The 23,833-nt window shown below is 42.9% G+C and overlaps 1 protein-coding gene across 4 annotated transcripts in view; it reads right to left on the bottom strand.

Moving 5' to 3' along the window:
* Positions 1-23,833, bottom strand: part of DMXL1 (Dmx like 1) — a 146,037-nt gene that overhangs the window by 13,600 nt on the left and 108,604 nt on the right. For all 4 annotated transcript variants that reach the window (XM_077817357.1, XM_077817360.1, XM_077817358.1 and 1 more), the window contains 10 exons: positions 17,504-17,631; positions 16,890-16,975; positions 16,037-16,238; positions 13,974-14,091; positions 11,635-11,697; positions 8,679-8,765; positions 3,895-4,016; positions 3,618-3,759; positions 1,362-1,422; positions 806-933 (listed from right to left, as the gene is read on the bottom strand). In XM_077817357.1, coding sequence (XP_077673483.1) covers positions 806-933; positions 1,362-1,422; positions 3,618-3,759; positions 3,895-4,016; positions 8,679-8,765; positions 11,635-11,697; positions 13,974-14,091; positions 16,037-16,238; positions 16,890-16,975; positions 17,504-17,631 — 1,137 coding nt within the window. The remainder of the gene's footprint in view (positions 1-805; positions 934-1,361; positions 1,423-3,617; positions 3,760-3,894; positions 4,017-8,678; positions 8,766-11,634; positions 11,698-13,973; positions 14,092-16,036; positions 16,239-16,889; positions 16,976-17,503; positions 17,632-23,833) is intronic.

Raw genomic sequence — 23,833 nt, 5'->3', positions numbered from 1 at the left:
AGGATATTTTTGAATTGATGACTTCTGTTAATAGACATAAGGGCTTGTCTACACTGCCCTGCAGTTTGGAGTATGGGGCTGTGAATAGCATCTGGACTCTGCAGGTGCAAAGTGAAAGGTTCCTACTTTGCATTAACATAATCCTCTTTGAAAAGAATATGTTAATACAAACCAGGTATCTTAGTTTGAACCTGCAGCATCCAAATGGGAGAGTTACAGTGCAGCATTTCGGTGCACACTGCTATTCACACCTCAGTAGCCTGAAAATGCGGGGCAGTGTAGGCTTAACTGTCTCTTAGAAGTTTTCTTTCACTATTCTTTGACTTAAGTCTTACTGAAGCACAGTCCTCAGAACAGTTCTGGATAAATGGTGCTTATACTACAGCTTTTTAAAACAAATGATCAGATATATTCAAGTCCTATGTACCTGTATCCTGATATACCTTGGCATGTAAAATTTATGTTTTAGCTTTACAAATTTAATTTTTAAAACCGACACGGTTCTCACCAAAACGTGTTCTAATTCTGCAATTACAAAGGGGGTTCCAGGGTATTTATTCTGGCTCACACTTCAAGCTGATATGCTGTCTGCCTCCCCCACCTCCTTTAAAAAAGTGTTTGAAAAGTAAATAGCAGAAAAGCAAGGCGTTTGAGAGTCATGCTGTCCAAGGAGTCCAGTATTTTAATGCATTATATTTGAATATAGTGTTATTTATTGACACAGTGAACCAACAAAGAATAGCTGTTTATACTGTTTTGCAAAAAGTCAGCCACGAAGTGGGTAGAGAGGATTTCTGTATAATACCTTATTTCCTTGGTGATTGAATCTCATTCGTGTTATCCTTGAGTTGCCACCAGAGCGGAAACATGTAATTTGTTGTGAATGGCCCCATTCAAACATTCTCACACTACCATCTTGAGCACCCGTCAAGTCTGTAATAGAATAATATATTTTAATAACTTTTTGTTCTACTATTTGAATAGAAAATCCAAGCTTCATCTAAGGGGAAAAAAGAATCTGATAAAGTTTCCTGTGGTCTTTTAGCAGTACCATAGTAATGCCTAGAGATCACTAAGGCCCCAGTCTGTCTGCTCTTTTTTTGTTTTAGTGCATATTGTAGGTGAAACAGGAATAAATTCCCAATTTGGTCTAAGAAAAATAGCTTCCGAAAGCCCATCCTTCCCCAACTTTTTAAAAAGAGTGATGGTTTCATTATATAGCAGGTGCACACAGCATATATGTTTTCTAAAATCTTTAATATACTTTTGCTGTTATTATAAATTAGTAATACATATTGTGAAACAAGGATAGTTATGTAAGTATTGTAAAACAACAACGTCTGTTAATGCAATGAACTTACAATAAGGTAGAGTTGGATGGGAAGCCATTCTTCTGACATTATTAATAGCCTTCTTGATCAGCTGTTCAATATAAAAGATAATCAAAGATAGTTAAACTACACAATTAACTAAAAACCTATTGGATTAAATTAGTTAGGGGAAAAGACTGGTTTCCCTTTTTAAATTCCCACTGAAAACAAAGGCAATACCACTTTTAAAAATGTGCGTGAAAGTGAATGGAAACTTAAGTTTTTCCCAAGACTAATGCACATTTTAATTAACAGAATTTTTATAAACCCAGGTATATGTAAGCTTCTTGCTTCTTAGATTTAAAGATCTAAATATAAACCTTCCTTTGACTGCAACCTTACACCTCTTTTCTTGCCAATTCCTTTCTGATCCCATTACATTTATTGGAATATTCTTGAATAACGTAAGGTAAGCAAGAGAGGCAGAAGCATGTAAAAAAAGGAGGTAAACAAAGAAAAAAAATACTAGGAGGGAATATATTTGCTTTTGTTTCTACTTAGTTGTTTTATAATGATTGGTTGAAAAAGAATTGGATAGTATAATTTGTGGCCCTCCGCTGGAGAACAAGCAATATAGTTAGCGCCCGATTAAAAAAAAAGGGAGATTTTCAAAAAGGCACCTGATGGATTTAGAAGCATAAACCCATTGACTTGTGCTCCTAAATAAATTACCATGCCATTTCAGTCCTTTGCCTCTGTGCCAAGTGATGTGCTGATGGGAGATCTTGCAGACTCCTGGAAATCTCTTGCTATACATTCTGCCATGAATGTGAAGGAAATGTTCACATTATTTCCCTGCCTCTGATGGAGTACACACCTCTCTGCTATCTTTTCTGGGGTTCATAAAATACTTCTGGAAGAGCACATTTTTAGCATTTGGTATGAACCAAATATCAAATTGCTAGGGTTTTTTTATTTAAAAAAAGGTGTCCTGAAAAAGGATACTCAGGATTGCCTCTCAACACACAAACTCCTGGTGCACAGGGATTGTCTCATATGGTGGAGATGAATGTTTGTTGGTGCTCAGCATTAAATTATTAGTAAGACATAATTGCTACCCGGTGTGATTGTGGATATCTGAATGTTTTAACTGGGTACACTGGCATCGATGTATTTCAGAAAAGCCAAACAGCCAAATGGAAGTCCACATTTGATTGTTACTACCTATAGGACGGATGTCAACCAGTGAGCTTGGAGGTGAAAGACTACATGTCTTATTCTTGTAAGCCTGAAAGAGGTTATTAAACTAAACTTTCTGTAAAGACTGCATAACGTTGCAGCACTTACTAAAATGTAGATAACGATGACTTTATTGATACAGAATTAGGCTGCATGGCAATTTACAAGATAAAACATTGCCAGTTTATACCAGTTTGGTATATAGTTGTAAATACATGTGTTATCTGGTAATTTTTCAGTTGGCTTATGCATTTTCCCCATAAATCCTAGAATCTCTATGCCCCCCACCCCCAGTTTAATCCATGCACCCAACCCTCATAGTCTGCCATCCTGCAAAGTGAGATGGGCTAGAAAGAACTATTTTTAGACTTTAGTGATACCACTCCTACACAGACTGAAGCGATCGCTGTAGAATCACACACACCCCCCCCCCCCATATAATAAAGCACTTTAAAGTACCGTATAAATTAGTAAACTATCTTGCCTGTTTCAAACTAAGGTCAGCCTGGAATAAAGAGGGCATAAATCAAAACCCCAAGATCTACTCTGAACTCCAGATCCAGACACTAACAGGCTACCTCAAAACCTTGGATCAAAACACTCCTGAAAGTAGGTGTTAAAAATCTTGATCCATATCCAAACTTATCCACATTTTAGAATGTTCAGGTTCAGTGTTGAGACGCCACTCAGAGACATTTAAGCTGCAGATTTTTATTTGAACCTGGATGTAGAGTTTTTGTTCAGGTCTCCCATTTCACTCTGAATATATGCTTCTTTCATCATTTGCATAGTCAAGCCATTTAATTACATGTGAACTAATACACTTTTTTGCCTAGTTAGTACACCTGAAATCAGTATAGTACATTAACCATCAGCATTCTGAGGAAGTGGATGAGGGAGATGCAGAAGTATGCCCCGTTTTCAGGAATGGGAAATTCCAGCTTCTGCCATTATTACATAAGAACTGCACTTCACTCGCTGTGCAAGCGTAATTCAGTAACTACGAAAGGCACACAAACCTTAAAGCATTAGAGATATTAAAATGTTATTCTCTGACAAGTGACTTACCACAGATGCACCTCTCCCAGTCTGTGTACTACCAAGCCAAGGCATGTTGATAGGAGTGCCAGGATTGCTGTGTGTATAAGGTGTAGTTCCCTGAACATTTGCCAGGTCATCATGAGCATGTATAACCAAGAAGTCATCAGACCTATAAATGCAACATTAGTAACCAGAGGGATGATAAGACAGATTTTTGAAATAAAGCATTGAATTGCTATGGATTAGTTAGTTGAACTATAACCAAATTGCAAGAGGTACTCAAATAAAAATGAAATAAATATACCCTCTAGCCTCCACTTCTGCGTCATCATCAACCCAGGTGTAGATTTGTGTAGCTAGAATCCCAGAAACATCTAGTTCTTGAATGTCATGGCTGGAAGCTATTGCAATGCAGTTCCTGTTTGCCTGAAAAACAGTTACAAAAGAAAGAATTTAAAAACAACAGTTTCCCAGAATGGACCTTTAATTTTACTGTTGTCCTTTTGCTGGTACAATCATGTGAAGACAAGCATCTAGCTAGTCGATTTGCAGGTGCACACCTTTGTGCGTGCATATTGTACAGGTGTCTACATTCTATTGGGTCTACAACTGTGTAGGAAAAGTTGCAGTGATGGAGCTGAAATCTCTTTGAAAGTTTGTCCCCTTATGCTTCCCAGGCAAAGGTACTCATTCATGTGACTGGTTTCAGAGTAACAGCTGTGTTAGTTTGTCTTCGCAAAAAGAAAAGGAGTACTTATGGCACCTTAGAGACTAACCAATTTATTTGAGCATGAGCTTTCGTGAGCTACAGCTCACTTCATCGGATGCATACCGTGGAAACTGCAGAAAACATTATATACACACAGAGACCATGAAACAATACCTCCTCCCACCCCACTGTCCTGCTGGTAATAGCTTATCTAAAGTGATCATCAAGTTGGGCCATTTCCAGCACAAATCCAGGTGAGAAAACCTGGATTTGTGCTGGAAATGGCCCAACTTGATGATCACTTTAGATAAGCTATTACCAGCAGGACAGTGGGGTGGGAGGAGGTATTGTTTCATGGTCTCTGTGTGTATATAGTGTCTTCTGCAGTTTCCACGGTATGCATCCGATGAAGTGAGCTGTAGCTCACGAAAGCTCATGCTCAAATAAATTGGTTAGTCTCTAAGGTGCCACAAGTACTCCTTCTCTATTCATGTGACTGTATTTATAAGCCCCTTCCTCCTAGGAAGCTTGAGTTCCTTCTTACCGGTCTCCTTGGGGGAAGGCTAAATAGGTTACTGTTTAAGTTCTTATACAACAACATTTCTATCTGAGTGCCTTGCAGATGTATCTGAGTGAACACAAAAGCGCTCTCACATTCTCTCTTTCACCCCTTCTCACTATACAGTAGAGCACTGTTCTTCAATTGACAGCCTGTGGCCCAGATCCAGCCCATGAGGACCGTCCATTTCACCCATCACCGAACATTAGCTGTCCCTTCATGCCTCTTGGGAAGCAGCAGCCAGAGCTGCTCAGGAAGCAGCAGAGGTCTCCCCCTCTCCCCTCAGAAACAGAGGAGGCTGCAGCCTTTTCTTACTGGGAAAGCGGGAGGAGCAGAAAGAGCCCTACAGCTCAGAGCAACTCCATTTTCCTTCCCCCCACCTCTCCTGTGAGCAGAGATGGCTTGTCCGCTCCTCCCCCTTCCCTCCCTGTAAAACCCAACCTGGGGAGGAGAGTGAAGAACTCCTGCAATTGGCACCCCACCTTGAAGGGAGAGAGGGACCCCACTGCAGTCCTCCTGGCCTGGTAAAGGAGAGGTGAAGAACCCCAGTAGAAGCCGAAGTGAGGCTGTAGAAGCCAGAGTTTATCCAGGGTTGGGCGCTTGGTGGGTTGGGCAGATGGGGACTGGGGGCTGAATTGATGGAAGCTGAGACGATGCACTTCAGTTTCTTTTCTCGCTGTTTACTGTCATGCCATGTACTTAATTTAGAAACTTTTCATTTACGTTTAAACATATTGGAACTAGACTGTTAATACATTTCCACTTGCAGAGGTACACTTTTAATCAGGCACTTAATCAGAAGCTTATGCAACATAAAAGCACATCAATTACTGATTGCTTCATTAGTTTACACACATCATGCAGTCAAGTTTTTTTTTGGGGGGGTGGGGGCAAGGGAGAAGAAAAGATGGTGAAAGCAAGTGTCAAAATGTCAGGCAATAAGAAAGGAAAATTAGATGTTCATTTATTTCTCATGAGTTTAACTTCTAATATTAATTTAAAAGTTTTAACAGAATATTAATAGCATGCTGTTTTTCTAGCATTACAGTGTATTAGTATAGTTATTTGCAAGACTTCATTGAGTATGGTCTACTGGCATGCTTAAGCTTTTATTTTGTAATTAATAAATACAGTCTAGCACACCACTCTTGAAAGGTTGTGATCCTTGGTCAGTGGCAGGTTCACTGGAGAGCAAACACCCTGAGAGCCCTTTGGCCTGCCAAAATTTGGACATTGTGTTCTTTAACCCCCCAGAAAATGTAGTTGAATACCGCTGCAGAAGAGAGTTAGGTGGTTAGACCAAAAGAAGACCATCCTTCCCCCATCTTTTCCCCACTATAACTCCTCCCTTCCTCTTGCCTGATGGGGGATGTTGCTGCTGAGGGTGAGTGGAAAAGTAAAGCACCCATCTCTTCCTCTCTCCAACTGCTGCTCCTCTGTGCTAGCGACTAGGAGCAGCAAAGAGGGCAGTTTAGAAAGTGATTCCTCTGGGCGAACGAGGAGCAACAGGAGCAACTACATGACTCTTGGGCTGAATTTGTTGGGGTGGGCTGTTTACTGAGCCTAGAAGCCTGCCAGGCACAGCTGACAGCTTCCTAACAAGGCTCTAGCCTGCTATCCTTTGATCATTAATCCCTTTTTGATTCCTTTGTTGGGAGGCAGGATTAGTTTAGGGAGAACAGAGGTTTAAAAAGCCAACTTATAAACGACCAGAGGAGGTAGCAAACAGGAGCAGCAAACTAGGAAATTTTGTGGGGAAACTTGGAGAGGGAGCATGAGAGCCAGCTACACCTAACAAACGTTCTCTAAGCTTTGGTCAACAACACCCCTGTCAAAACACACACACAAATTAGAGGAATGGGCCAAAAGAAATATGATGAGGTTCAACAAGGACAAGTGCAGAGTCCTGCACTTAGGAAGGAAGAATCCCATGCACTGCTACAGACTAGGGACCAAGTGGCTAGGCAGCAATTCTGCAGAAAAGGACCTAGGGGTTACGGTGGACGAGAAGCTGCATATGAGTCAGCAATGTGCCCTTGTTGCCAAGAAGGCTAACTGCATTTTGGGCTGTATAAGTAGGAGCATTGCCAGCAGACCGAGGGACTGATCATTCCCCTCTATTTGGCATTGGTGAGGCCTCATCTGGAGTATTGTGTCCAGTTTTGGGCCTCTCACTCCAATTTTTCCACATCCTTCTTGTAAAGAGTCCAGAGGAGGGCAACAAAAATTATTAGGGGGGCTGGAGCACGACTTATGAGGAGAGCTGAGGGAACTGGGATTGTTTAGTCTACAGAAAAGACGAATGAGGGGGGATTTGATAGCTGCTTTCAACTACCTGAAAGGGGGTTCCAAAGAGGATGGATCTAGACTGTTCTCAGTGATAGCAGATGACAGAACGAGGAGTAATGGTCTCAAGTTGCAGTGGGGGCGGTTTAGGTTGGATATTAGGAAAAACTTTTTCACTAGGAGGGTGGTGAAGCACTGGAATGGGTTACCTAGGGAGGTGGTGGAATCTCCTTCCTTAGAGGTTTTTAAGGTCAGGCTTGACAAAGCCCTGGCTGGGATGATTTAGTTGGGGATTAAGTCCTGCTCTGAGCAGGGGGTTACCTAGATGACCTCCTGAGGTCCCTTCCAACCCTGATATTCTATGATTCTATGATCATTGGAAGAGTAGAAATAATGCAGGCAGAAGTCCAGCAGCAGAGTGTGGGCTATCCAGTTTATTGCACTGAATGAAGTGTGTAACATTATCTGTCTTGTGGCCTGGTGGCATATCTGTGCATTCGATGCAAACAACTCATGGCCCTCAGAGACCAAGTATGGGCTCCTGAGATTAGAGTGGCTGAACTGAAGGAGCTAAGGGAGAGAGTTACGCAGATGCGATTTTCAGAGACATGGTAGAGCAGTCCCATCCCTAAGGAAAGGGATAGATAATAAAACAGAAAATATCATAATGCCACTATATAAATGCATAGTAGGCCCACACTTTGAATACTGTATGCAGTTCTGGTTGCCCCGTCTCAAAAAAGATACATTAGTATTGGAAAAAGTACAGAGAAGGGCAACAAAAATGATTAAGGGTATGGAACAGCTTCCATATGAAGAGAAGTTAGAAAGACAGACTGTTCGGCTTGGAAAAGAGATGACTGAGGGGTGAGTCTACAACATCGTGAATAGTGTGGAGAAAGGGAATAAAAGTGTTATTTACACCTTCACACAACACATGAACCAAGAGTCACTCAATGAAATTAACAGGCAGCAAGTTTAAAACAACCAAAAAGTAAGTACTTCTTCACAGAGTCACCTGTGGAACTCATTGCCAGAGGATGTTGGGGAAGCCAAACAAGTGGCCAATCCCAGGTGCTTCATAGGGAATGAACAGAACAGGTAATCATGAAGTGATCCATCCCCTGTTGCCCATTCCCAGATTCTGGCAAACAGAGGCTAGCGACACCAAATTGCCCTGATCTGTTAATTCCCTCTGAAGCATCTGGCACCAGCTATGGTTGGAAGGCAGGATACTGAGCTAGCTGGACCATTAATCCGACCCAGTATGGCTGTTCTTATGTTCTGTTCAGTAAGACATGAAGAACAGGAGTGGGAGCACTGAGTGCAGCAAGGAAGGGAGCTGCTGCAAGTTTAACCTCTAGTGACAGGGGAGGAGGACAGAGGAAGGAACATTGGGACAGTTCAAGCCATATTCGGACTGCTGGCAAGTGTGATATATTCTTACACAGTAAGAGTACTATCTATAAGAATAGTCTGAAGCATAATGTCCAGTCTATTTTAACACGCAAAATTAGCTTTTCTTTATACTCACTTTATTGACTGCAAAAGCAGTAATGATGTCAGATTCCTTATGAATAATTCTTGCTTTACCTCCTGGATATCCCAGATTTGCTTCTATCTGTATTTAGGAAATAAAATTCATATTTCTGTACGTACAAGCCTTTGTTCAACTTTTAATTCATATTGCAAACATAAAGGCGAAATACTAGACCATATCTGATTATTACATAAATGTCTCAATGGCAAACATAATGTGGTATATGCTAAGTAGGATCCTTAATTGAGTCTACTCGGAAAACTAAAATGTTAGAAGTATTAACAGGTTTGGCTTCTTTTTTATTCTATCAAGCTTGCCATATTGGGGGATTCTACAAGTTCTCATCTCAATCACACTTTTGTACCCCATTATCCTCCTTGGGATGCTAGAGGGGGATGTGGACTGCACACGTATATAAGGATGTTGATGAGAAAAAACATCAGGCACTTCATTATGTTTACACTTGATTTTTTACTAAGGAAGGATCACAAGAGATCCATAAGGGACTTGTGAATATTTGCTGCAACTTACTTCTTTGTATGTCAGCACTGAAGTAGATGAGATCAGCCAAGGGACGTGCAGATAAATAATTTGAAATTCTTGTCTTATTTTGCCCACCTGCCATCCATTCAATTATACAAATCTGCTGGGCTGTCCTGCACTTTTTCACATTTCAAAAATACACAAATTGAAGCAGCTGATAGAAAAGATTTAGCTTTGGAATGAGGATTTGTCTATCTAAGGTAGCATTTGACTCTTTTGACTGATCTGCATTCAATTCTAAAGCAGAAATCACTTTACAAAGTATTTTAGCTATTTGTCAGGGCAGTACAAGATTCCAAAGAGGAACCTGCGACGGCACTGATAAAATTGAGAAATTCCCAGGGGAACAAAACCATTACCACTATAATGAGATCATGAAGTGCTACAAAACATCAATGAGGACACAGAAATTAGGACCTGTATTGCAAACTTGAATTTGGTAAGTGCTCCAAAATATAACAAGTGCAAGGTTCCAGAACTGCTGTTTTCTGGCTTCTCTATCTCAGTTTACTGAATCTGAAGTCTTCGCCAGTCTTAAAGGCCCAGAGGCCTCATTCAGCACTGGGACTCCACTGTACTAGTCTCTGTTTAAACAAATGCAGAGATGTGGTCACTAGTACCATGTGGTATCCAGCTCCTTGGAACAGTGTATGTAGAAGCTTCCCTGCTCCTTTACTCTCATAAATCCTAAACTTTCAAGAGTATTTTATTGTTTTAATTAGCTGTTTTTTTCCAGAGTCTGCTTTTCTTTGCTTCTCCTCTACTTCCACTGTTATTGTAAGTGTGACACAGTTAACCAGATACTAAGTTTAGGATTTTCATATACGCTGCAGTAAAAACAGTCTGCATTTTCCTTTCCTACTGTTTACTAAGAAGATACTTGCATTGCTTATGTTACACCTGTAGTTATATTTTAAATATTTGGTACAGTATATGTTTGGAAGACATAAGATGCCACCTTGAGTTTGGTCATTTTGCAGAGGTCACCTTTTAAATAAAGCTAAAACAGCCTTGAAGGTATGAAAAAAAAAATCTGTTATTCAATTCTTACTGAAATACACAAAACAGAGTTATCTTAATTAGAAAAAATCCACATGAAAGGTTTATTCTTGATGTGCTCCCAATCATGAATTTAAAAGCATGATGAAAGGGCTGGTTCAGTGACCTAGTGGTAATACACTGCACTACTACAGTGCAGTGGAGATTAGAATCTAAAACCCATTTGATGATCCATGTAGAAGTTAGCTAATATTCTGTCAGAACGTGTACTTCATGCTGTTACCAGGGTGCATTCCACTGGCTCAGGGGGTGATAAATAGCACACTTTCCATAGATCCATATATTTTTAAGATGAGATGGAACCATTATGATAATCTAATGTGACCTTCTGCGCAACACAGGCCACAGATCTTTCTGAATGAAGCCCAAAATTTCTGGTTGAGTGACAATATAGCCTTTAAATACAGTCACCCAATTTTAATTTAAGGAACATGCTGCCATAGCAGGAACCCAATGGTACAAAAGAGGCAGAGATCCCACCAAAAGGCCTATAATCCTGGTAAGGAAGGAGTGATCCTAGGGAGCATGCAATGCTGCTTTCAGGGTTGAAACAATGCACTTCAATGTCTTGAAGTGACCAGGTCTTCTACCTCGATTCCTGAATCTTAGGCATGCTGTGTTATGGTAAGCAAATTATAGAAGAATTGTGAGAGGTTGAGTAGCTTTTAGTGAAATGCAGCTCACCTGTGAAAATATATAAAAATGTCTAAAACAGGCGTTTTTAATGGCTGGAAACAAAATAAAGTTTTATTGCTAATAAACTGGAATTAAGCACGAGCTGAATGGAATTCTTATCTGTATCAACAATCAAAAAATTCATAATCGACAATCCTCAAATCCACATTGTGAAGTATTGTAGTTATTAAGTGCAAAAATTGTGCTAAGTTACTATCTCATGAGGGACTGAGGCACAAAATAGCATATTCTGCTTTTATGGGACAATATACTAATGCAATACTTACCTTTCTCACATGGCTGTTCAATCAACCGTTTTTAAAGTGCTCACAAACAACTTTCAGTGTCATGTATGTGCAAAATATTTTCACAGAATTAGTATTTAGCAAATTATTAATCCATATACTAATTCTGTTATGCATTCTAACTCAAGTTTCAATGCAGCTGTAAGGACACGGAGAATTTATTTTAGAATCAGTCTTGATTTGCAGAACTACATCCTATACAATATTACTGATGTAACTGCCAGACTTCTTGCAAAGTTAAGCTCACCACACTGCGCACAGTTGTAAACAGGTTAACAAAGATGAATATCAGTTTAATGATTGTAGACAGTAGGTGTTTCCGAGTGAAAGAATAAGTCTAATTTCATTTGAAAATTATCATTGTGTACCTTATTGAAGATAGGGTCCTCCAACATTGTATTTTTGATGGTTTCACTGTGGTCCTCTAATGACTTCACCAAGAAAGAACAATCACAGGAAAAAGAGTAAAGATGAGATGTAAAATGCAAGGTACTGAGGAAATCCTTACTCCGATGTTAATCTTTCCAACACACAACAAAATTAAAAAAACACTCCACACTGAATTGCACAGATACTTACATAAAAATATTTTGTTCAGCATTTACAGTCTAATTCTCAAATTTTCTTCCTAATCTACACGTTTGCTGAAAAATGACTTTTAAGGTTATATTCTATAGCGTATCACAGTGTTTCATCTACTTTAGTAGTCAACTTCTGTGTAAAACTTAGAACTTACCAGTATGACACACTGATGGTGAATGTACTAGCAATGACAGCAGGAAATCCCACAGCAGTCAAAGTAAAGTCATTTTAAAGTAAGGACATAGCTAGCAGTTCTAAACTACTGATATTGCTTCACAAGCACTTAAGGCACACATCAAGTGCAGCATAACAACAGAGCTGCATTAATTAAATTAAGAATTTTTGTCACACATTAGATATCTGTCCCTCCTCCATCTCCCTCTATTCCTACACTGCCATTATCCTCCTAACAGCTGAGGAGAACAGGTTCGGACTTACTCAGGAATGTGACAAAACTGCACCATGTTTTAGTCATAGTGGAAAACTCAAAATGTTACAACAGACTTTCAATTTCAGCTCATCAGGAAGAAACAAGCTTGTAGTCAAAGTCCAGATCTACCATGCTGCCTCAAAACTATTTCATACCAGTAAGAATACTTAAATATTGCTAACATCCTGTACATAAATGACTACTCTTTCACATAAACACACATACATGTTATTTAAACTTTATCTTTTAGAGAGTACTGAAGAATGCAATCATTCCACATTTAGTGAAAATTCATGTACACTAGAATTCCTGTTCACCTGACAACTATCTTGATTGTCCTACAGATGTTCCATTGCTCTGATCATATCCTCCTGTCTGATTCTCTGAGACAGCAGTATCTCTCTGACACTAGTCGTGTCTGGTACCACTGCCTCATGTCAATAACTGATATGAAGTATACATTCCAGAGAGTCAGCTCAAATGGAGCCATAGTCAAGCAGAAGCAGAATATAAAATCTGAGGATTAAGTGGAGGCAATCTAGAAAAGCAAAACCACCTTTCAGCAACATTGGATTAGTTTTTAAAGCTCTGCTGTTTTTAATTCTCGGAAAGAGAATTAAAAGGGAAATGGGGAAAGGTAATAGAAAGTGACAGGAAAAGAAAAAAATGTGGAAGAGGAACAAAAGCAGCACATTAAAAAAACTACACTGAATTACTGAGAAGCGTAACAAATGGTAACTTTTAAAAAAGATTAATACCCTCTCCTCAGCTTAACGTACAGATGGTTTTAAAATACTATGAATTCTGGGGGCAGCTCTTTCTAAACCAATACAAACATTTCCTATAGTACTGGGCTGTTCTGAGTGGTAGTTTAAGCTATGATTACATGTGATTTTTCTCTGTTAGAGCATTGCCATGTTCAATTAAAATCTCAAATGATCCTACGGTCATTTACCATTTACTCTTGGCAGGGCTGCCTTATGGAGTTCCATAGGAGGGGATAAATGATATGTTTATGGGGTAGGGGCTAGACAGCAGATAGTGAGTGCTATTACCAATAAAACAGTACAGTAAATAATGATAAGCAAGGAGCAATGATGGAGCACCCAAGGAAAAGAAGAGAAAGTTACAACTTTTAAAAGTGTGTTTTAAGAGCATGTGGCCTAGAAAACCAGGGTGTGGATAGAGAACCTTATTCAAGTAGTATCACTTGCACTGTAAATGGGAGCTGAGTTTATTTTGATGTTTTTTCAAAACTATAAGGTAAGGAGGTAGGATTCAGTAGGCAATCATGGGATGCACAAGATAAACTGGTAGGGACAGACTCAATTTTGAAGGTTACGACTGATTAGGTTGCAAATTGGAATCTTTTGGGTGTATAAATATATATATATATTTTAAACAAACTGTCAGCCTTTGAGGTAACTCTTATTACCAACAATGCAAGGCTTTTCATACAATTCAAAAGGTAGCCATTTACTTTTTGTTTTGAGTGGCACTGTGGGACTTATATCAAGGTAACACCCAAAATGCAGCAAATTTTTCAGCCCACGAGATTTGGTATCTAGGGACAGCCCCCAAACACCAAGCCTGTTATCCACAAATTTGTGCTCTAGAAAGCAAGTAAGCCAGCTTTCATATGTTTTACCTTAAATCCAGGCTCTTACTTAACATAATTTTATGTACTATACAGACCTCATTTAGGCATCTTTTCTTTGTAAATATATTTCTGATGAAGGTTTCCTGGACTTCCTCTTGTTTAACTAGGTACTGCCAAAGCCTCTTCACAGACTGTGCAACATGACTGTTAGATCTATAGAGAAAATTAAAATAAGTATGTGTTTATTTATGCTGGTAATCACAAGAGATTCAAATTATTATTAGCATACAACTCATACCAAATAAAATGCTGTAAAAGGAAATGTTCAGGTTGTGACGAACTGAAAATGTGGAAATCCAGAATTGAGTCAGCCACAGCTATCGTTTCCTGTGTCAATTAGCGAAGTACAAATAATTATATATTTAACAATTAACAGAGTGCCCAAGATTGCAGTATAAATGGCACAGTATATTATGATACACAATATACTTTTCTGAGACCTCTGAAAACACCTAGCCACAGTTAGACTCCAACTTCAAATTTACAGCTTACATTTTGAAGTTTCTTTAATGCTTTGCTGAGTTCCTTGCCCTGATAGGGGGAGGAAATTTAAGTTATTAACCAATATGCTAGGAGCAGATAAGCATAGACAATACCGACAAATACTGAAAGTGAAAACATAGCTGTACGGGGATAATGATGCATAGGAATTACTCCTTATCACAGCAGTGGCTTAGAATAATTTTGTTTTCCCCAAGAAACTAAACTATGTTTAAGGTAAACGGTAAAGAAACAAAACAATAAAAATACCCTCCAAATTTTATTCCCACCAATTTTTTTTAAAAAATTACTATTTAACCTTAAGAACATCAAGGGGTATCAGAAATTGGTTTTCCTGTTTGTACTTGAGGATCATCCAGAAGACTGACAAACTCAAGTGCAAAAGTAACATCAAAACAGGCAAACCTGAGCTCACCCCTCACTTGAAAGGGAGGACTTCTTGTATCTTTCACAAAGCCCTTTTCTCCGAATAGTTTGTCAAGATTTTGAGTTAAACAGGTTTTAAAGAAACAGAATAGTAGTGAACCTCAGATGAATATGCTGTAAGTACCCCAACACTGTGGAAATCTTTGGAAAGGTGGCTAGGTTGACCATGAAGGAGTCAAGAGCACAGCCAACTACTGGATACTCAAGGGTGAGAGGAGGGAGGGAATAGAGATGTGTGTACAGTATATCATTCAAAATATTTTTTTTAAAATGAAGTAAACGAGACAACTAAGATTACAGTTGTTAGGAACTACCAGTTTACAATGGAAAAGAAGTGCACTTAACTGCTGGCTGTGGAGCTCATGCAGATGCCATTGGGAGAAAAGGAACATATGGTTACATAAATGTGTGGTGTTGATATCCAATTTAAAAAACTGAGTTACAAATTACTTGCTGATACCACAATGTTTTCGGTTGCATGATGAAATATTATGAGCCCACAGTCAATGTAGGGAAGAAAAGTTACTGAAGTGAGCTGTAGCTCACAAAAGCTTATGCTCAAATAAATTTGTTAGTCTCTAAGTGCCACAAGTACTCCTTTTCTTTTTACTGTTGCTTTTGTTGTAACTAGGAGAGAGAGAGGGGGAACTTCTTTTATGACAATGTTCGTTTAGACCTTGCCCTGGTCTCCTTAACACCACAATGCTTCCTCAGAAGGTAGATTAAGACCAGTCACACTTTTTTTTTTTTTAAATTAACAAATGGTCAGCTATTGAAATGAATAAGGATCCTTACTCTGACTGTGGCAAATATAGGTTTGCCCCCACTTAAACAGTAAATTGACTTTTGGCATTGGGCTTTGCGAACTTCAAAAATGTGATTTCTTTCTCCACATCTGACTACCTTCATTGCTTAGGGCCAAAGTTTCAGAAATCTACACACACATGTTAAATTGCACACATTTGAGCGTACAGTTATAACTGAGAGAAAGTATGGCACATGCACACATGCCAGGCATGCATCTACCTGGACATATGCACTAAATCTGTGCTACTTGCTTATACAAGCAAACATTTCTGAAATTATGGCCCTTCACTTCCTTACCAAGGAAAACTAATTAAAATGTTCAGAAGATGTATATTAACACATTTTTTAAAAGTCACATGCTCACTTGAAAGGAGTGTTTGTAGGTTCAAGCAAAGCTTTGTGGCGAAGGAGCGCAGGACCTGCCAATAATGCATCCTCAGAAATATGAGCAGAAATTAAATTCTGAGGTGGGCCACCATGTATCTCAAGTCGCCGGAGAAGAACTTGCTCCCAGCGCTGAAATGTCTTCAGAATGGCATGGCACAGCGGGGAGCTAACTGGAAGCTCTACAAGGACAAATCAAACAAAATAACTATTTTATGTCTGCTAGAATCTTGATGAGAATCACTTCACTGTCAAGTGTTTCAAATACTTTAATCTGACATACATCTGTTTATTATACACATGCACACTTTAAAAAAAAATTCATTTATGAACAAGTGGTCTGGGTGTAGAGCATTGTATTGCTTTTTGCTGGCAGAAGAGCTAGATATGGGAGGAGGGCCAAAGCATCTAGGCCAGTGTATGTATAGCACCAGAGATATACTATGACCTACAAAAGGAAAGAACATGGTTCATTAATTAACTTGGGGAAGGAAAGCACATGGTTCATTAACTAACTCGGGGTAGTGAAAAACATTTATATACAGCTATTGACAACTTCCTTAAATGATTAAGAGGTAAACAAAACTGCTAGAAATTGGAACCAAAATATATAAGTACTAATACTTCGTGGAAAAAACCTCAGTATTTAAAGTGTACCAATGTTACTATAGTAATAGTGTCAGGATAAATAAATCCAAAACAAGTTATTTACAACACACTGCTGAATGCAGAAGAAGCTAAATGGCTGATTAGTATTTATTATGCAGTTAAGTTACTGAATTCATTGTCGGATTATTGAATATGGAAAGACATCTCCATTACTGCACTGTTACCTGAAAGATCATGCCCAGCCAAGGGGTAGAAATTCTTCAACCTATGAAGCACCAACTGAACCATAGCCAATCGCATCAGTGACCAGCTAACAACAAGAAAATATGCATGAGTCATTGATTGATCTCTGCCAACTGTAACAAAATTTCACTTTAAAATAAAACTTTAACATCTCTACTATAGGAATGTTTTTAGCTTTTATTAACCAAAATATTATAAAGAGTTAATAAACCATGAATATATTTAGAACCTTAAGGATACCCTGGATGCCAAAACAACTGAATGCATCCGATGAAGTGAGCTGTAGCTCACGAAAGCTTATGCTCAAATAAATTGGTTAGTCTCTAAGGTGCCACAAGTCTACCTTTTCTTTTTGCGGATACAGACTAACACGGCTGCTACTCTGAAAACAACTATTACACATAATAAAAAAGACATCATTAAAATATTATATCCATGCGTTATTTATAATGAAACAAAGAAGATAATGCATTCCTAGGAAATATATGCATTTCTTGAAGGGCTGCCATATTATATCACACACTTCTGCAGTAAGTTCCCAGAAATGCACTGTCAACAATGTCAGAAAAAATATGAGAATCTAAGCGATTCATACCTGTATGAATTTGAATTAGAGTGCTCCTGAAGGTGTAAATCTGATGTAAAATCATCATCCTCATCATCACTTCCCTGACTCTCCTCTGAATCATATTCTACTCTACTTTGTGAGGTTGGAAAAAAAGGCTAAAAAAGCACAGAAAAAATATTTTAGTTCAGCAAAACTATATCTGCCAAAACTATTTCAAACTGTTTCAAATACTATTAAAATGTATGGTAATATTTAAAAAAAGACAGTTACCTTTTCCATAACTGGTGTTCAAGATGTGTTGCTCATGTCTATTCCACAATAGGTGTGCGTGCTCACCATGTGCACCGGTGCCAGAAGTTTTTCCCCTAGCAATATGTGTAGGGGAGAGTCGGCCTGGTGTGGTATAAGGGGAGCTGCGCCTCTCCCCACCCTCAGTTCCTTCTTGCCAGACAACTCCGACAGAGGGGAAGGAGGGTGGAATGTGGAATAGACATGAGCAACACATCTCGAAGAACACCAGTTATGGAAAAGGTAACTGTCTTTTCTTCTTCTTCGAGGGATTGCTCATGTGTATTCCACAATAGGTGATTCTAAGCTGTATCTGTTGGAGGTGGGTAGGAGTTCACAAGTTCCCAGGATGGAGCACAGCCCTGCAGAACTCAGTGTCATCCCTGGTTTGGGGGACGATCACATAGTGCGAAGTGAACGTGTGAACCGAAGACCACGTGGCGGCCCTACAAATGTCCTGGATGGGGACATGGGCCACGAAGGCAGCCAACGAAGCCTGCGCCCGAGTCAAGTGTGCTCTCACAATGGGTGGCAGGCACCTGCCAGCTCATAACAGGAATGGATGCACGAAGTGATCCGATTGGAAAGCTGCTGAGTGGAAATCGGCTGGTCCCTCACGCACTCAGCCAAGGTGACAAACAGTTGCGAGGACTTTCTGAACGGCTTAGTCCGCTCGAGGCAGAAAGCCAGAGCCCACTGCACATCAAGCGTGTGAAGACGGTGCTCCCCACTGGATGCGTGAGGCTTGGGGCAGAGGACCGGTGGAAAAAATGTCCTGACCCATGTGGTACACTGAGACTGCCTTTGGGAGGAACACGGGGTCTGAGCGGAGCTGGACCTTGTCTTTATGAAAGATTGTTTACGGCTGCTCAGAGGTCAGGGCCCTGAGCTCCGAGACTCGCCTGGCCGATGTGATTGCAACTAGGAAGGCCACCTTCCACTAGAGGTGAGCCCAGGAGTATGTGGCCAGTAGTTCAAACGGGGGCCCCGTGAGACAAGCCAACACCAAGTTTAGGTCCCACTGCGGGGATCTAGAATATGGAAAAAAACGGTTCAAACCCTTAAGGAATCGGCCAGTCATTGCATGGGAAAATACCATGTGCCCTTGCACTGGCGGATGGAAGGCCAACATAGCTGCCAGGTGCACCTTGACTGGCAAGGGCAACAGGCCCTGGGCACTCAGGTGGAGGAGGTAATCAAGGATAAGCTGGATCGAAGCAGTCACCGGGGAGACACCCTGGTCCGCCTCCCACCTAGAAAACTGGGACCACTTTGCCAAATAAGCGGGGTGAGTGGAGGGCTGTCTACTTTCGAGGATGACGTGCTGAACCTGCCCTGAGCACGTCCTTTCCTCTCCACCTAACCACTGAGCAGCCATGCCGCGAGGTGAAGAGCTGCCAGGATGGGGTGGAGGAGGCGGCCCTGGTCCTGAGAGAGCCGGTCTGGGCGGAGCGGTAACTGCCATGGCGAAGCTACCACTAGGCCTGTGAGGGACCCATACCAATGCTGCCTGAGCCACGCTGGGGCAATCCGGGCCTTGTTCGTCTTTATCTTCTCCAGGACCCTGCTGATTAGAAGGAACGGGGGAAAGTCAGAGAAGCTGGCCTGACCAGGACCGGAGAAAGGCATCAGAGATAGTGCCCCTCCCCAGGCTCCCCCGGAGCAGAACCGGGGGCATCACCAGTTCTGCTGAGTTGCGAACAGATCCACCTGGGGAGTTCCCCACCTTTGGAAGAGCTAGAGGGCCACTTCCAGGTGGAGGGACCACTCATGTTGTGAGGAAAAGTCCCTGCTCAAGCGACCTGCCCTCTCATTCCAGGTGCCTGGTAGGTGGAAGGCCTTCAGGTGGATGTTGTGGGCTATACAGAAGTCCCACAGCCTGAGTGCTTCGCGGCAGAGAATCAGGCCCCGCCTTGCCTGTTGACATAGAACGTAGAGGCCATTTTGTCCGTGAGGACCCTGACTACCTTGCCCTCCAGGTGCAAGTGGAAGGCCATACATGCCAGCCACACCACCCTGAGCTCCTTGACGTTTATACGTAAGGTCAGGTCTTGAGCCGACCACAGGCCTTTGGTCTGAAAGTTCCCCACATGTGCCCCCCAACCCAGGTCTGATGCATCGGGCACCAGCTCCAACAACAGGGCCCTGTCCCTGAACAGGACCCCTTGGAGCATGTTGTTTGGGGTGGACCATCACCGTAGGGAGGTGATCACAAAGTCTGGCACTGTGAGGACCTTGTCCATCCTGTTCGTGGCCTGGGAGAACTTCGAGGGCAACCAGAGCTGGAGGGGCCTTATCCTGAGTCTGGCGTAATAGACCACATACGTGCATGCCGACATGTGACCCAAGAGTTGTAGGCAAACCCTTGCTGTTGTCACCGGGAACCTTGTGACCAAGTCGATGAGACCTTTCAGGGTCTCGAATCCGTCTGGTGGGAGAAAAGCCCTGGCCGACACTGTGTCCAGAAGCGCACCGATAAACTCTATGCATTGGACTGGGACTTGGTGTTGTTTACCAACAGGCCCAAGGTGGTGCATGTGGATAGGAGGAGCGCTACGTGATCCCTGACCTGCGACCGGGAGATGACCTTGATAACCTACATGCATTTTGTAAACACCCTGGGGGCAGTGGACAGACGAAACGGGAGGACCGTGAATTGGTAATGATTCTGTCCCACCACAGAACGGAGGAAGCACCTGTGCCCCTCGAATATGTGGATGTGGAAGTAAGCGTCCTATAGATTTAGGGCAGCGTACCAGTCCCCTGGATCCAGAGAGGGGATGATGGAGGCCAGGGAGACCATGCGGAACTTGAGCTTCACAATGTACTGGTTCAGACCTAAAGGAGGTCCAGGATGGGCCTGAGCCCCCCTTTGGCCTTCGGGATAAGGAAATTACAGGCGTAATACCCCCTTGCCCATAAACTCCTCGGGCATGGCCTCTATCGCTCCTAGACCTAGGAGCTGCCACACCTCCTGCTCAAGCAGAGCTTCTTGCGAGGGGTCCCCCAAGGGGGACGGGGGGGTGCTTCGGTGGGGAGGAAGTAAACTGGAGGGTGTAACCCCGGGAGATGGTGTTGAGGACCCATTGGTCTGAAGTTAGCTGTGACCATACCGGAAAGAAAGCACACAACTGGTTGGAGAAGGAAAGCTTTATTGGGGGTGGATCCCTGATGAGGACTAGTGGGGTGCCCCTGAGCATCCTGTCAAAAACGCCTTTTCCCTGCCTGCTTGCCCTTGGAGGACCCAGGCTGGGGGGCAGGCTGGTGTTTGACCCAGGGCATTTGAAATCTTATCCATGAAGGGGTGGCGACGCAAGGCCACCCTACCCAGTGCCAACAGGGACCACACGTTAAACAGGGAGTCTAAGGGCTCCTCCATCTCCTCTGCCTGGAGGTGGAGGCTTGCTGCCATGCTCCCTCTTTAAGAGTTTTTGGTGGGCCCTGTAGTCCTCCTGCGGGTGGAGGCAGGCAGGGCCTCAAATGCCTCCTCCGGGCAGGGCGAAGAGGCCAGTGCAGTGCTCTGGGTGTTGGCCAGCACCGGAGGGACTCCAGACACGGTGCTGAGGACGAACAACCTACCGCCTCCTTTCTCGGGGGTCTGGAGAGGGAGGCTGATGGTGCCTCCGAAGCTTCGCGCACCGAGCAAGCTCCCACCGGGGGCTGTGCTGGAGACCACGGTGCCCACTGGTACCATTGGGCTGGCCACGATGCTCAGTGCCACTGCATCTGCTGTGGCACAGACGGGGCCGGCTGTTTGGGTTGGCTGGTCTGGCCCATCGAAGGATGGCTACGAATGGAGACTGGGCTGGCGTAAGACCTGCTGCTGTCTCTGGACTGGGAGAAGTGGCGGTGCCGGGATCTACGACGGCCCCAGGACCGCGATCTCGACGTGGAGGACCGGTACTGGTGGTAACCGCTGCTCGCTCCGCAAACTGTCTTGATGGGCAGACCGAGACAGTGAAATGCCAGCGATCGATGCCCGGGGCTGCAATGTCTTGGCAGAGACTTGGAGCGGGAGTCCGAGAGGGAACAGCATTTACAACCATGCCGTGATTGACTGCAGTACCCTCTCCGAGATGCGGACCGATGGCGACGCCCACTGCGGTCCCACCAATATTCGCTCCTTGAGGATGAGTGGTGCCGCAAGTCCCGGCCAGACAGAACCCAGCCAGACAGTCTGGTCAGCGTAGAGGGCTATCCACCTGGACTCTGCCCCGAACGATCGCTGGGTGGTGATTGGCATTGGGACCGGTATCGGGCCGGAGGCGACTGCAGAGATCCCAGCGACTGCTTCCTCTGGAGCGTGGGGCCGACATCGGTGGCACTCTGGGCACTGGCATGGACATATCGTCCCGGGCTGCCTGGAAGGCTTCAGGCATGGACGGCATCCGGACATCCGGAGAGGCCTGTTCCGAGGAGGTCGGACTACTCCACTTAACATGAGTCAGAGACCTGGGGCCCGGTGGGGATCGAGAACTGCCTGACATGGGCCTAGCCTCTGTCCCAGACATCCCTCAGTGCTGCTGCAAAGGGGGAGTCTTCCTGGCCCTCTTGGTGTGCCCCATGGACGGGGAACAGTGCCGACTGGTCAATGGCACTGGAGGGTCGCCACATACCGACGCCGTGGTCCTGGGTACCGGTTTGGAGCGGCGTGCCGTGGTCAGGGTCAGCCCTGACTCCATCAGGATGGCCCGGAGCCTAACATCCCTTTCTCTTTTGGTCCAAGGATTAAATGACTTGCAAATCTTGCACCTTTCGCTGATATGGGTTTCTCTCAAGTAGCACAAACAGTCTGTGTGCAGGTCACTTCTTGGCACAGAATGCCTACAAGAGCTGCAAGACTTAAACCCCGGAGCACGGGGCATGCTCTGGCCCAGGCTCACTGACTAACTAAACTGACTAAAGGTACTAACACTGAATGAATGAACAGTTCTGGGGACGAGCTACAGCAAAGCTGGAGCAGAGCAGTTCCAACGCACCTTCACTGGCGGCAAGAAGGAACTGAGGGTAGTGGAAGAGTGCAGATCCCCTTGTACCGCACCAGGCAGGCGCCACTCCAGGGGTCACGGGGGGCGCTCCCCACTCGGGTACTGCTAGGGGAAAAACTTCCGGCACAGGTGCACGTGGTGAGCATGCACACCTATTGTGGAATAGACATGAGCAATCACTGGAAGAAGAATAAGTTATTGTTCATGAATTCTAATAATTTCAACCCTGATGAAGAAAACCAGTTTTTAATTTTTAAAATCTCATATTTCAGCACAATTGGCTTCAAAACTAGACAAGTTATTCTATTTACATAATACTTTACATTTTCAAAAGATTAATTATTTTCTACTACTTGTGTTTCAGTAACACCTAAAAGCTCCAGTCAGGACCAGGACCTCTGTGCTAGTATTGGACAAAGACAAGAAGAGAATTTTTGTCCCAAAGACCTTGCAATCTGATTTAGCACTAGACATGACAAGCAAGGATAACGAACAATAAGAGAGAAGGGGTTTGGCAGAGGTGGCAGGATGGAGGGTAGATGAGGTGAGCAACAACAAGATTACATAGTTACTTAAACTAGATGAAGTACACTCACAACTTGATGGTTTTAGATCAACTGAAAGTGTTTTTATAGAAGTATGAACTATTCCCAGCCATCTCTTGATACAGGTATCATTAGCTGGCTGATTTTTACAGGCATAATACAGGTGAGTTCTGAGGAGGGATTTGCAGAAAGGGTAGCTGCCTTACAGTTATTCCATGATGGGTATTACATTCAGAGAGAGCACCAGGGAAGAAGATACAGAGAAGTTTCTGGAATAAGGTCATACATCATGGAATGGGTGGATGTAGTAAAAGACAAGGGCAAGTAAGTAAGGGCAGTCAGAGTTATGAAGGGTCTGGAAGGTGGTGACAAGAAGATTGAACCCTATGAGATTGAGATGGAAAAGTAATGGAGTCATTCCGAGAGCGGTTGAAGTGGTCAGGTCACAAGCTAAGAGGTTAACTGAGGCCAGCGATACTCAGACCTCAGTGGTTCAGGAGCCAAATTATCTATCAATATTACCCAAAAGAGCCACA

The sequence above is a fragment of the Eretmochelys imbricata genome, chromosome 5 (genome assembly GCF_965152235.1).
Source record: "Eretmochelys imbricata isolate rEreImb1 chromosome 5, rEreImb1.hap1, whole genome shotgun sequence".
In the NCBI taxonomy this organism is placed as follows: Eukaryota; Metazoa; Chordata; order Testudines; family Cheloniidae; genus Eretmochelys; species Eretmochelys imbricata.
The sequence above is the reverse complement of the archived record's forward strand: the minus strand, read 5'-3'. Positions and strand labels throughout refer to the sequence as shown.